At 41.2% G+C, this 14,329-nt stretch overlaps 1 protein-coding gene across 1 annotated transcript in view; it reads left to right on the top strand.

Moving 5' to 3' along the window:
* The first annotated feature begins 1,351 nt into the window (after positions 1–1,351).
* The window catches only part of SLC25A30 (solute carrier family 25 member 30), a 21,567-nt gene continuing 8,589 nt past the window's right edge, over positions 1,352–14,329 (top strand). Inside the window, exons 1-6 of the mRNA XM_073344736.1 lie at positions 1,352–1,515; positions 3,323–3,404; positions 4,828–4,975; positions 6,443–6,537; positions 6,881–6,966; positions 11,411–11,506. Coding sequence (XP_073200837.1) covers positions 3,341–3,404; positions 4,828–4,975; positions 6,443–6,537; positions 6,881–6,966; positions 11,411–11,506 — 489 coding nt within the window. The 5' untranslated portion in view covers positions 1,352–1,515; positions 3,323–3,340. The remainder of the gene's footprint in view (positions 1,516–3,322; positions 3,405–4,827; positions 4,976–6,442; positions 6,538–6,880; positions 6,967–11,410; positions 11,507–14,329) is intronic.

The raw sequence follows: 14,329 nt of genomic DNA, 5'->3' as shown, positions 1-14,329 counted from the left end.
AAAGGCTTATAACTTGGCCAAATGTAGGTGGATTTTCATGGGGATGCCAAAAGGCACACCGCTGACACAAAGGCCACCCCACTTCCAAATTTCAAGTCCCTGCTCCAGAGCATGGGAGTGCTAGAGCTGTTCAAAGAAATGGTCACCAGAGTTTTTTAACTTGGGCCAAATGTTTTTTCACTACCATGGGCGGTGGATATAAAAGGCCAGGGAAGGCTAAGCCTCCCCTAACCCAGGCTGTGGCCCAGCCCACACTCTGCCCTGAGGCCCCACCCTGGGGTCGGCCAGCGGGGGCTCTTCAGGCCGTTAGAGGCTCTTGGGGCTCCTTTGGGTGCTAGCCTCCCTGAAGGGGGTTTCACCGCCACCCATGTTCCCTACTGATTCTTGGAAATGGCTTCACTGTTTTGGCTGAAATTTCCAAAAAATTCATCCTGAGACAGACCTCCACATGGAAAATTTCAGCCCAAACAGTTATTGTTTGATACCAAAGAGGTACCAGCCCTGCCTGTAATAATGAAGGGGAGCCTGAATGAAGGTGGTTTCTAGCAGTGGAAAAGGTAGGGCTCTGTCATCACTACCATTCCTCTTGCTTCTCAAGAATCATTTGTATGCATGCAGCTGTGTTGGCTGGAGTGGATGGGGCAGGACTTATTTAAAACTGTTTGGAAGACTAGCTTGTAGCCGGGCCATCTACCTGTTGTGGGGCCCATTGGTGCCTGGGGTTAGTGGTCGAAGTGGTCCCGAGCCCAGGCGCTAACACCAGTGCCCTAAGTGTTCAGTCAGCACCCATTGTCATTGGGTGTAAGCACAAGGGGGTGGGCTCGGTCCTCACTTTATCAATCAGGTTTCACATGGGGTTTGCTGGTGGGTGCAACCCCGCTGTGTGTGTGTGTGTGTGTGTATAAAAGAGGGCTCAGCTGCAGGAGCCCAGCGCTTTTCATTAGTAAATCTCAAAGTGTTTTACAAAGGTCAGAATTATCCCCATTGTACAGATGGGGAAATTGAGGCAGAGCGGTAACCGAGGCACAAGTGACTTGTCCAAGGTCTCCCAGTGCCAGAAAACCCAACTGCCCTGAAGAAGGGCATCATTTGGTTGGAGACACAGGGGCAGTGCCCGCCCTCCCCCCAGAAGAGCCTACTGTGCACATGGCTCTGTACGGGGTTGGAGTGGGGAGGGTTGAGACCTAAAGTCACCCCAGCAGCCCCTGTAAATAACCCCGGGGACAAAGGTCGCCTCAGCTCAGCCGCGCTCCGCCCCTCCCCCGCCCCATCGTGAGCCGGCACTGACGGGCAGCCCCGCACCGCTCCACCAATGGGAGGACGGGGCGCGGCTCGCGGCGGCTCGGGGGTTGGCGGCGGCGCGGGTTGGCGGCGGCGCGCGGGGCGGCCTACGTAGGGCGCGGGCTGGCTGCGGAGGGTATAAATCCGCGGAGCAAAGCAGCTGCCGCGCCGTTTGATCCCGAGACCTCGGCGGGCCGGCGGGTTTGCTGGGACCCAGCGGGGCGGGCGCCGCCGGTAAGCGCGCGTGGGGGAGCGGAGCGGGGCGGGGCGGCCGGCCGGCCGGCCGGGGGCCCTGCCCGCGTGTGGCCGGCTGGGCTCTGGCGCGTCGCGGCCCTGCTGTGGGCACCGCTCCCGGCTGCCCGCGGGAGCCGCTGCGCCGGCGTCTCCTCGTGCTGGAGCCCGGGTCTGAAGCACCGTCCCGGCGGCGCCGAGGGGGCGTTTTCTCGGGCGGGCTCGTTGACAGTCCCGTGTCCGGCGGGTGCCGGACACTGGCCGGTGCGCGCCTCCAGCCGGCCTGCTTTCCCTTCCTCAGCCCGCGCTTTTGTCACGTTTGTCTTTACAAGTTAGCCTTGCAAGGAGGCTGACTGACGTTCCTGTTGTTGTCCCCCCTCCCTCCACCCCCGAATAAAAGCTTCAGCTCAGCTTTCTTGGGTGAAAGTGAAAACTGCCTCAGAGGGATGTGTCCTTGCCTCGGTGCCCCGCTTCACGGCATGCGTCGAGAGAGGTGCTGCCGTTCGGCCTTGCTTTCGGCAGCAGAGATCTCCTCTCCTCCTGGTGCCTTCCCAGTTTTTCAGGGGAGAGGACTAGGACAGGCTATAGGCTGACAAGTGCAGGGAGCAAAGATGGCTTGATTTTGTACCACTTGTCTTTGGAAAACTACTAACATGTGCTGTCAGCTCTGTTAAAAACCACAGGGATAATAGTGAGAGCAGGATGAATTCCCATGTAGATTTGGGCATTGGGTAAAATATTTGAAATCTCTGTCTAGTAGCTTTTTCTTGTCCTGAGACCATTGGAAAACTGGTGTCTCAAATAATTCCTGCATAAAATAATGTGATAGGAGGGTCTGCTTTCAGACTTGCTGAGAGTCTGCTGCTTCCATTAAATTCATTTGGAGTTCTGGATTCTCCACACTTCTGAACATAAGGCCCAAGATCAAGAAGGTTTCTTCCTTTTTTTTTTTGCTTTGGCAAATATGGAAGATACCAACACTAGTGACTATGTGCCTCCCACCCTCCCCCGTCAGATTTATAAAATGAATGTTGCCTATAGAGAAGGTAGGTCATGTATTGTACCCAGCATTTTTCATAATAAAAGAACAAGCACATTCAGTAACACTGAAATGCAAATATCTAGATATTTGTATGCACATACGCTAGTAAGCCAATGCTACCTGTTTCTTGGTTGTAGAGTTAACTTTTTCATTGCAAAAGAACAGACCCAAAAAATTCAGTAATGACTTACTTAAAAATCACACTGGATATGAAGCCATAGTCCGATTAATATTCGCTCAGCTAGAATTGTAGAAACATGGGAGGGGAGGCACTTTTTTTATCTTAAAGGTCAATCATAATAGTATTGAGTTCTGTGCGCCTAAAATTATCCCTGATAAGTATTTGTCTTAGCCTTTTACAATCAAGGTATTGGTAGTCAAAACGGTTGTTGAATATCCCGATTCAGATCCAGATGTGTGACAGCATTGTTAACTGTCTTTCTCCCAACCAGAAAGTCAATTAAGTATCACATTCTTCTTCTAAATTTTCTGAAGGTTAATGTTTTAATTGATAATGCATTTGAGTTTGTTTTAAAATGTTCTGTTATAAGCATGCCAAGCTTCCTAATGTGTAACACAGTGCTTTGCTGTCTACTGTACTGTGACACACATAGTCTAGATCCCTTGCTGCTGTAGTAAAAAAATAAATGCATTTGAGGGAGGAATATTAGTAATAAGTTCAGAATATTGAGCAATGTAGTTCCCCTAAAAATACTAAGATTTTGTATCTTTCGAATACCTAATAAAAGCCATTGCTGCCTCTTGTAGAAAGACGAATCCAGAAGAATGTCTGCACTGAACTGGAAGCCATTTGTTTATGGAGGCTTAGCTTCAATCACCGCAGAATGTGGTAAGAAGTTAATCTTCTAACTGTTTGCATGACTTATTCTACATTAGGAGGTTGTTTCAACTCTCAAATGTATCTAATGTGAAAAATAAAATAGCTACTGCAGTAGATTACTAACTTGCATTTAAAGTGCTTCCAGAAGAACTTAAATTTTGAAGGGCTATTGTTGCTTTTTGTCTAATGTGTATTGTTGAAGGAAGGGAAAAAAATAGTCACCAACCCAATTAATGATACTCAAGTGTTTTCATATTGCCAAATAAAAGTTTGTCATGTTAACTTGTTTTTTTTAAAGAAAAAGGAATTATTTGCTCCACGATATCCTAGAGCACTTCTTAAATTTTTATTGAAGGGGGAAGCCTTGAATGCTGGATTTTTTATGTGAATGTATGTGGAGATCTGGAAGTGTGGTACTGGAAATAGTACTGATCTTATTGGCTTTAGGTCTCATGTGACAAGTAGTTTCAATTTAGTCTGTCGAATTTTTGAACAGAACTTTACAGATGTTAAAGATATAGAAAATAGAAATAACAGCAGTCAAGTAAATGGTGAACTAGTGTTGCATCTGCACTTTTTTATATGAAAATTTTCATGGTTATTTATAGCTGTCCAATACAGTATTATGATAAAATATGGTAGTGATCTCATAAGAGGTTAAAATGCAAATAGAGATTATAGGGGATAGATGTGAGGAAGCAGCCATTTCTTCCTCAGGCCTCAAGAGAATTTGTGTAACATGTTATCAGGAGCAATTTTTTTTGGAAGGAATCATTTTCTTAAGATTTGCAGACAATAAGTGCTCATATGGTTTCTGATTCCCAAAATGTTTGCCCTTGTGTACAGCTTGAAACATCTAACAGTAAAATAAAATCATGATAGCCTTTCAATTCACTTACCATGTGTATAATTTAGCATGCACACAGTCTAGATTGGCTGAATCACATTTTTCACTAACTACAAGTAACACAACACATCAGTGCAACTACAGATATGAACAAGGATTGCTTATGAGTAAGGGTCTTCAGAATTTGGCTCTAAATAGGTGCAGTTTAAGAGCAGACTCCCAAAGTTAATTTTCTGTGAGATTATACATCAATAGCTGTGTTGTTACTTGTAGTTAGTGAAAATGATCAAGGGGATTTGCAGGTCCAGGCCTTCAGTTTCTTATGTGGTTTGTAGCAGAAGTTCCTGTTTTGAGTCTATATAACTTGATATTGAAGCACTGGCTGCCACTGTAGAGCTCTCCATAAAGCCATTTGAATGTAAACGACTGGCTCTGTTAGCCTGCAACTAATTATACATTTTCTTTAGTCTTTAGAAAACACTGAGGTTCTGCATTATGTTAACATTTTGGTTTATGATGTATCTGCTTTGGGTAGACAAATGTTTCATGTTAAATTAATATACTTTTTCCTCCCCTGACTTTAAGGTACTTTCCCAATTGATCTCACCAAAACACGTCTCCAGGTTCAAGGTCAAACTAATGATGCCAAATTTAAAGAGATTCGTTACAGAGGAATGGTGCATGCACTAGTGAGGATATGGAAAGAAGAAGGGTTGAAAGCACTGTATTCTGGGTAAAATAAAATATACTTTATGTAACCAGTTTGCATTTGTGAATTTTGGGACAGTTTATGAAAAAATACTGTCACATACAATGGTATTGGATTTTAACTAAAAAAAAAAAAAAAAAATTATTGCCCCACTTAAAAAAGAGATCATGAGGGAGAGGCAGGCCATATCTGACAAAGTATTTGAATAGAAATGGTTCAGAATATAGGGCATAATTTCAAAGTACAATATTTTTACATCATGGTAATTGCTGTGTGAATGGCATTTTATTTTTTAATAAACTTTACCCACTGTAGTAGAAGGGAGGTTTTTTGTAGTTCGCTTTGAGATCGTAGGTGTACTGTTATAACTGTAGTTCACAATGCATTATATTTTTGGAAAATGCATCCGAATAGACCAATAAAATACCATATAACTTCCATGTAAGTTATTGTGAAAAGTCATTTTTACTATTATATCATACGATAAACCCTCTATCAGCTAATGTAAGTCAGATACTTCATTTCATATTAGTGATGGCAAAAGTAAATTTAAATCCCAACTTCCTTCACCAAGTGATAACTAACTTCATTTGTGTGGTGGTGTTGGGAATCCATTTGTAGGGTTAACATCTCTACTGAACTGATGATTAATACGAGCATGAGCTAGCATAGAAATGAAGAGTGAGTGTGGTACGTTTGTATTAGAGCTTAGGTGTAGTAAACTCGTAGTAGCAAAATTATCTCATGTCATAGTATATCGTCGCACATGCAATGCATCAATTATAACAATAGCAGTAAAAGTCCATTTGACTTTCACTGTTGTGATTTTTATAGGGCATTAGATTAAAAAATCCTGTTTCTTATGAAATCAATGATTACCTTATTTTTAAGAGATTTGTTTTCCTACACAAAAGTGAAAAACTGGTATTCTCTCATTGTAGCTGACATAATATTGAAACATGCATGTGCTGTGCATATATGTATTCAAATGTAGCTTTTATACTTTAGCGACATGTTTTAAACTCGCACTGTTAATGTCAGGCGATACTTTCAAAGTACCACATCAAGTTACAGAAAATTATAATTACTGTTTTAATACGTTATTCAGAGAATATCTTTTGTTCTGTATACATTGATTTTTAGATTTTTAGCTCGTTGCCAAGCAGGAAATGATTGCCAAATCAGTACCAGTGTTCATTATGGCAATCACTGTGGTCAGGGTTTTTCCTCAGCCCTTTTAAAAGGGTCGGTAGTACCACCGCACCTTCATTTCTTCCATGCTTGAATATAATTTTTACTGCAGGCCTTCCCCCTATCTGTCCTGGTTCTGAAATCATCTGGTTTAAGTGAACAAACCTTTCACTTTTACTGTATACCCTGAGTTCAGCCTATCCTACTCTTAAAAATTCATTGAATAAACCGTATTTCTGGGTCCCGAGACTTCAGGAAGCTTTGAATGTATACATTATCTGCTTCTTCCTATTTTTATAGGATTGCCCCTGCAATGTTACGCCAGGCTTCGTATGGAACAATAAAAATAGGCACTTACCAAAGCTTGAAGAGAGTGTTTGTTGAGCAACCAGAAGGTGAGCGGGTTTTTCAGCTTTGTTACGACTGCTTGCTAATATATTTCATCTAAAGTTGTTTATATTGTTTCAATATCAGTCATATGATGCATACATACATTGTATTGTATCAATGAAATGTATGTATGCATCAGCTTTATATTCATTTCAAAAATGCTTCTGCAAATGAAATTCCAACAAAAATTGAGCTATCTTAAAAACAAAAAGAATTGACTTTGAGGGTTTGGCTACTTACTTTCAACTGCCTCTTTCATTAAAGAAGGTAAAGCATTGACTTGCACTTGATGTCTTATCACAGTGTAAAAGCCTGTGGCTGAGAATTTGTTTTTGCTTCTGGAAATAGATGAAACCCTGGTGGTAAATGTATTGTGTGGCATTCTTTCGGGGGTGATTTCATCATCTATTGCCAACCCTACAGATGTTTTGAAGGTAAGTGATCTTTTTTATCAAGTTTCTATTTTCGGCATAGGTTCCTTTGTATTCTTGAGATGAGAACAGTCTACTGATAAGAACATAAGAATGGCCATACTGGTTCAGACCAAAGGTTCATCCAGCCCAGTAGCCTGTCTACAGTGGCCAATGCTAGGTGCCCCAGAGGGAGTGAACCCAATGGGTAATGATCAAGTGATCTCTCTCCTGCCATCCATCTCTACCCTCTGACAAACAGAGGCTAGGGACACCATTCCTTACCCATCCTGGCTAATAGCCATTAATGGACTTAACCTCCATGAATTTATCCAGTTCTCTTTTAAACCGGGTTATAGTCCTTGCCTTCACAACCTCCTTGGGCAAGGAGTTCCACTGGTTGACCTTGCGCTGAGTGAAGAAGAACTTCCTTTTATTTGTGTTAAACATGCTGCCCATTAATTTCATTTGGTGCCCCTAGTTCTTATATTGGAACAAGTAAATACCTTTTCCTTATTCACTTCCTCCACACCACTCATGATTTTATATACCTCTATCATATCCCCCCTTAGTCTCCTCTTTTCCAAGCTGAAAAATCCTCGCCTCTTTAATCTCTCCTCATATGGGACCCATTCCAAACCCCTAATCATTTTAGTTGCCCTTTTCTGAACCTTTTCTAATGCCAGTATATCTTTTTTTTGAGATGAGGGGACCATATCTGTACACAGTATTCAAGATGTGGGCGTGCCATGGATTTCTATAAGGGCAATAAGATATTCTCAGTCTTATTCTCTATACCTTTTTTAATGATTCCTAATATCCTGTTTGCTTTTTTGACTGCCACTGCACACTATGTGGAAGTTTCAGAGAACTATCTACAATGACTCCAAGATCTTTCTCCTGTTTAGTTGTAGCTAAATTAGCCCCCATCATATTGTATGTATAATATTTGGGGTTTTTTCCCATGTGCATTACTTACATTTTTCCTCATGAAATTTCATTTGCCTTTTTGTTGCCCAATCACTTAGTTTCATGAAATCTTTTTGAAGTTCTTCACAGTCTGCTTTGGCTTTAACTATCTTGAGCAGTTTAGTATTGTCTGCAAACTTTGCCACCTCACTGTTTACCCCTTTCTCCAGATCATTTATGAATAAGTTGAATAGGATTGGTCCTAGGACTGACCCTTGGGGAACACCACTAGTTACCCCTCTCCATTCTGAATATTTACCATTTATTCCTACCTTTTGTTCCATGTCTTCTAACCAGTTCTCAATCCATGAAAGGCTCTTCCCTCTTATCCCATGAGAACTTAATTTACATAATAGCCTTTGGTGAGGGACCTTGTCAAAGGCTTTCTGGAAATCTAAGTACACTATGTCCACTGGATCCCCCCTTGTCCACATGTTTGTTGGCCCCTTCAAAGAACTCTAATAGATTAGTAAGACATGATCTCCCTTTACAGAAACCATGCTGACTTTTGCACAACAATTTATGGTCTTCTATGTTGTTGACTATTTTATTCTTTACTATTGTTTCAACTAATTTGCCCGGTACTGATGTTAGACTTACCAGTCTGTAATTGCCAGGATCACCTCTAGATTCCTTCTTAAATATTGGTTTTATATTAGCTACCTTCCAGTCATTGGGTACAGTAGCTGATTTAAAGGACAGGTTACAAACCATAGTTCCGCAATTTCACATTTGAGTTTTCAGAACTCTTGCGTGAAAGCCATCTGGTCCCAGTGACTTGTTACTGTTAAATTTCTCAATTAATTCCAAAACATCCTCTAGTGACACTTCAATCTGTGACAATTCCTCAGATTTGTCACCTACAAAAGATGGCTCAGCTTTGGGAATCTCCCTAACATCCTCGTCCGTGAAGACTGAAGCAAAGAATTCATATAGTTTCTCTAGAATGACTTTGTCATCTTTAAGTGCTCCTTTTGTATCTTGATCATCCAGGGGCCCCACTGGTTGTTTAGCAGGCTTCCTGCTTCTGATGTACTTAAAAAAAACATTTTGTTATTACCTTTTGAGTTTTTGGCTAGCTGTTCTTCAGACTCGTTTTTGGCTTTTCTTATTACATTTTTACATTTAATTTGGCAGTGTTTATGCTCCTTTCTATTTACCTCACTAGGATTTGACTTCCATTTTTTAAAAGATGCCTTTATCTCTCACTGCTTCTTTTACATGATGATCATTGCATGCTGTGTTCTATTGCTTCAAATATACTCACTTTGAAATTACTTACTGAGTAATTCAGAGGTTCCTGGGGAAAAACTGAACTGTAGAAATTTCCCTCCAACCATGCTGGTCAGCTGGAGGCATGCAATTTGATGAAATCCGTGTCCTTGGAGGCAAGGAGAAACACTTGATTGATTACTTTTTTCTTGCTTCAGAACACAATGAACTACTAAAGTGCTTTCCCCGCCCCCCTTTTGCTCCAAACTTGACATGCTGAAGCTGTACTCTAAATTTAAAGAAATCAGTGTAAGTTGACCTGGACAACTTACAATGCTGTTCATTTGGAAGTATGTAAAGGACTACTTACCAATCACTGACATCCAGAAATCTCTAGGTTGGAAGAAGCATTAGGGTTCTAGAAAAAAAATCCAGTAGGTTAGGATCTCTATTCTGTCACCTATGGAAAAACTAGTAGCACAGTGTCCCTTTGAAACAATGCCCCTGCATGGTACATTAATGACTTAAGCAGAGTGCCACTTAGTGAAATCACCAACACCACATTTTCAGCAACTGTTTTAAAATTTGTGATTATCTCCTGTCCAAGTACTGGTAAGGTTGATCCTATTTAACTTACAAGATCATGGCCTGAGATTACTTGGCTGCTTCTGCACATGCTAAAGTTTTCTGAGGATTGAGGGGAAAAACGTTGCTTTTTACATAGTGCCTAATTTTAGTCCTCCTTCCTTCAAATAAAATAGAATGAAAACAAATTGTTTAAAACTTCCCATTTCATAGAAGGGGTAGTGGAAGTATCAACACAGGTAAGCCTTTATTGGCTCTATTCTGGAATTATAGCATACAATGTGACAGAGGACAATACCCCGGACAAACTTTAATGAATTAAGTTAAATGTCACTGGAGTTCATTGTATTTAAAAATGCAATTGTTTGCGTTAGAGATTGTGTACAACTTTTTAGGAGGGTGATGCTAACATAATTCTTCTGGTTATTGGCCCTTTGAAGCTGCCTCTGCAGAACTTCATATATACTAGGTCAAACTGGTTTCTCCAGGAACCAATGGACAAAGAAAGATTTTTGGATAAATAGCCTGGTTTTAAACAGGTTCAGGGCCTTTCTAACCTGGAAACAGACAGGACTTCTGGTCCAAGGTGGGTCCCAATCTTTAGGGAAGGGTTGGAAGGACTGTGATCTACTGAGGGCACATAATCTGAGCACTTGTTCTGAGTTGAAGGTGTGATCAATTTATGACCATAGGGAGCACTGCTATGTGGGTGGGATTTGAAGGACTAATCACCAATTAGAATACTTGTTGTAGTGTGGGGGTGATCTCTGGCAAGCTTTTTAGCATGCACGTATGTTTTCATGTTTTTAGTGTTTTCTCTGTAATGCTTTCTACCTTAAGAATAAATCTGCTTGCTTAGAAATAGCCATGTGATAACTCACAACTGACAATCACACTGTACTCTCAGGTGAGACTTGAATCATGCCTGCTTACAGCCTCTTTCTGAGAATCACATGGTCAGGAGTCTGTGCAGCCTGTAAATACCCCAGTTAGAAGGGAGAGAGATGCATGTCTCCCCTGAAGAGGCAATGGTTGGGGAGCTGGAAGCCTAGAGGGGTGTGCCCTTGCTGGATTGTAGAGGGAGAATACAGCTGCAGTTTCCCTGAACTTGTGACAGGCTCTATTCTGGAGTGATGATATGCATGCTGGGCTGGGTGACAACACTAACTCCTAAAATTAGGGGTGAATTCTCATTTGCTTGTCACACTTACCATGAATCCAGCAGTTTGTCCTTGAAAAATCAGTCTTTAATTTCAAATCCAAAAAGTAAAGTACATAGTTCTTCCCAGCTGAAACTCTCATCGTATTGACCTTTTGTATTAAGATGTAGCTGGTGAGTTCAAGGGAGAACACTGTAAAGGACACCATGCAGAAGTCTTCTGTCAATCTAATCTACATGTTAGTGCACCAATTCAAAAATAGCAGTGATTTGTGGTAACTAATCTAAAAGCTAGTTCAAATTCAACTGTTCCAAATATAGCAGCTGCACTTGAAGGATAGCTGATATGTATCTACAGATAGGTGGTACTACCATGATGCAGTCAGTCCATACTTGTATAGTTAAGAAGCAGAGATCATATTTTAAAAATGTTTTAAACTGTAATGTTTTGCAGTGCCTCTTCATAATGTTGAGAAACTAAACTAAATTATAATTTTCAGTGTTTGAAAACTGATAACTGCTTTTTGTTTTGGGCTGCCTTAGATCAGAATGCAGGCCCAAGGCAGTGTGATTCAAGGAGGAATGATGGGCAATTTCATACAAATTTACCAAAAAGAAGGCACTAGAGGACTATGGAAAGTAAGTTCTTCAGCTATTACACTAACTCTTCCGAGGTTGTTCTTGCAATAGTAAGTTTAAAAAAAATATCCATTTACTGTTCTACATATTGTTGCATATAGCTCTGCAATGTCTGCCAAAATATTGGTGTAAGATGTACCTAAAGTTGTATATATGTATATTAATATTTTTAACTGCTATATTACTTGCCATTCAAGGATTTCAAAAGCACTTGAGAAGTATTAATCTATGTAGATAGACTCATCACCTCTTTGGAATATTATCTCCATTTTACAAAAAGTGTAGTGTACAAGAGTGAGAGTTTATGGACATACTAGGGCATTGTTCGGGTTACTTTGGCATGACCCGTAACTCTTCACTTCCTGGTTTTCAGAGGTTTGAATGTCACTAAACTTGACATTCTGGAAGGGTTCAAGACATCACTGAGCAAAGTTAACTCCAGATTAATGAAGTTTCTTGTCAGCGAACTTCCTAGTTTGAGTAATTTTTTGTAGGAGTTAGTGGTCATTTACGCAGTTGTAGTTATTTCATAGGTTTGCAGTTGAGATGCTAGCACGGCTGGTGGTGATGTCTAGCTCACAGCATTTTTCATCAGAAGATCACAAAACACTTTACAAAGGAGGTTAACAACATTATATTATTCACCCAGCAGGTCAGTGTCATAGCCAGAAATAGATCCCAGGTCTGCTGAGTCGCAGTTCCTTGGCTCGGTCTACTGGGCCACATAGTTGTGATTCCTATATACACTTCGACCTTCCTATGCACGTTGTTATAGTGGAATGGGGACAGTGGTCATGCTTTGAAATGTTTTGGAGGATATAACTGCTTACAGTTTTGATTCCTCTCATCAGCTCTATCAGGAGTTTGGGACAAACTGTGTCTATTACATGGCATTTTCAGTAACTAAGCAAGTGTGAGAAGACTGGTGTCTGTCCTTCTCCACTCTTTCCCCACCATTCCCTGCAACATCTAGCCCCAAGCCAGCATCTAGCTCACCCTTCCTTTCCAGTCCCATTTAGCCATTAGCACATAGAAGGTTGTTCCTTGCTGCATAAATATGATGTGGCACTCCCTGCTGCATACACATGATGGGCAGCACCTTACTGGAGGATTCCACACTTCCTTGGTTAGATAGACTGGGCCCCTTTGCCCCTGCTTCAGGCAGGTTTCCCCAGCTTTCCCCTAACCTATCTGTTCTACCCCATGCAGGGGAGTCACCTTGACACATTTCCTAGTTTTTTTAGAGGTTTCAATTTGCTTTATCTTCAGGAGCCCCTTGATCCTGTCTCACATGGAGAGCAGAGAGGGGCTCCTATCCCCATCTGGTAGAACTTTCCCAGATCCTGGCACGGGGGGGGAGGATGGGGCGCTGACAGGCCCCCTGCCTCCCATTCCCTCTGACTTGAGCCCCCAACCTCTTGCTCACCTCAGCCCCTCCCCCACTCCTCTGCCTCTAATCCTCCCAGCAGTTGTTTGCAGGTGTATCTTATTTTCTTCTCAGAAATAGTTTGAGCACCTTCTGAATTACCTGATGTACTCAGATTATATTTTCCCTGAACAAAAAAATACCCTGGTACAAGGGGATTGTACAAAATATGCATATAGATATTTCAAAGATTTCTGCCAAATGTAGGTTTCAAACTTTATTGCCTGCGTGCAGCTCAAGTTCAATGACTGTAGCATGTCCCCAGGAGCCACCCAAGTCATGTGGAAACTGGCTGACTAGAAACCTCTTGGCTAGATTTCCTGCACGTGTACTTTGTAATTTGTTTGGCACGTGAACATTGAGTGCAGACCTCTCTAGAAAGTTTTTCTTTTTTGATCAACATTTTCAATATTACTTCTCCAAAGAGGTAGTGCATGGCATGCACTATCTGGTTTAAATCTGGGGTGTGATCAAAGCCATGATTTAAGTCCCATATCTGCACAAAACACATCAGTAGAATTTGTGAACATTAAATGCTCTCTTTTTAAGGGTCTTTTTTTCCTCAGGGACTCCTTTGCTCAAATGACCCCAAATTTGGATACTTAGCTCACCCTTTGAAGTATAGCTAATTTCAAGGCAATCAGAATAAGCATGTGGATATTAGAACACTTGGAGTTAGCCTTTAAATGATGCTTCTCAACCTTAGCTCTGCTATAAGTTATTGACAAAAGTTATCCTCTCCAGCTGAAAACTGTTACTTATATTGGTGATGGTAAAATATTTCCTTGGCATGGGGAATAGAACTCTTCCATGAACTTGAATGAATTAACCTCAAGTTATAACACTTACAAGGAGTATTGCGACCATGTAGAATTAATTTTAACTATGTATACCTTTACTGGCTGACTTAAAATTGAAAGACACCTTTAAATATATTATATCTTGGTTTAAGAGCAGGCTGTTTTGTTAAATAGCTTCAGTATGGGGAAGCTCGCTTCGTTAGATGAATGTCTTTGAAAGCAGGGACCAAATGGCTCTGGGGATTGATAATTTGAATAGACTCTTGATTTATAATCTTCTGTTTCAGATTTAGCCCATGATGGTAGAGGAGTTGTTCAGTGGTCAGTTTCTTGTGATCCAGTGGGTTAAGGCATGTGTCTCGGAGAATGGGACCTGCGAGAATAGGATTTTATTCCAAGTTCTACCAAGCACCATGTGAACTTGAAGTAGCTACTTAAACTGTGCACATCTTTTTCCCTTCTGCAAAATTGGAATAATTTCTACAGTGTGGAGGAATTGGGAATTAGCCATTTAAATGGTGTGGGAAGTCCTTTGTAAAACATGTTATCATCTGCTGATGAAAAGCACTATGGTATTTAAAATAAACTGTACTTGGC

Source organism: Lepidochelys kempii, chromosome 1 (genome assembly GCF_965140265.1).
Source record: "Lepidochelys kempii isolate rLepKem1 chromosome 1, rLepKem1.hap2, whole genome shotgun sequence".
Classification (NCBI taxonomy): Eukaryota; Metazoa; Chordata; order Testudines; family Cheloniidae; genus Lepidochelys; species Lepidochelys kempii.
The sequence above is the reverse complement of the archived record's forward strand: the minus strand, read 5'-3'. Positions and strand labels throughout refer to the sequence as shown.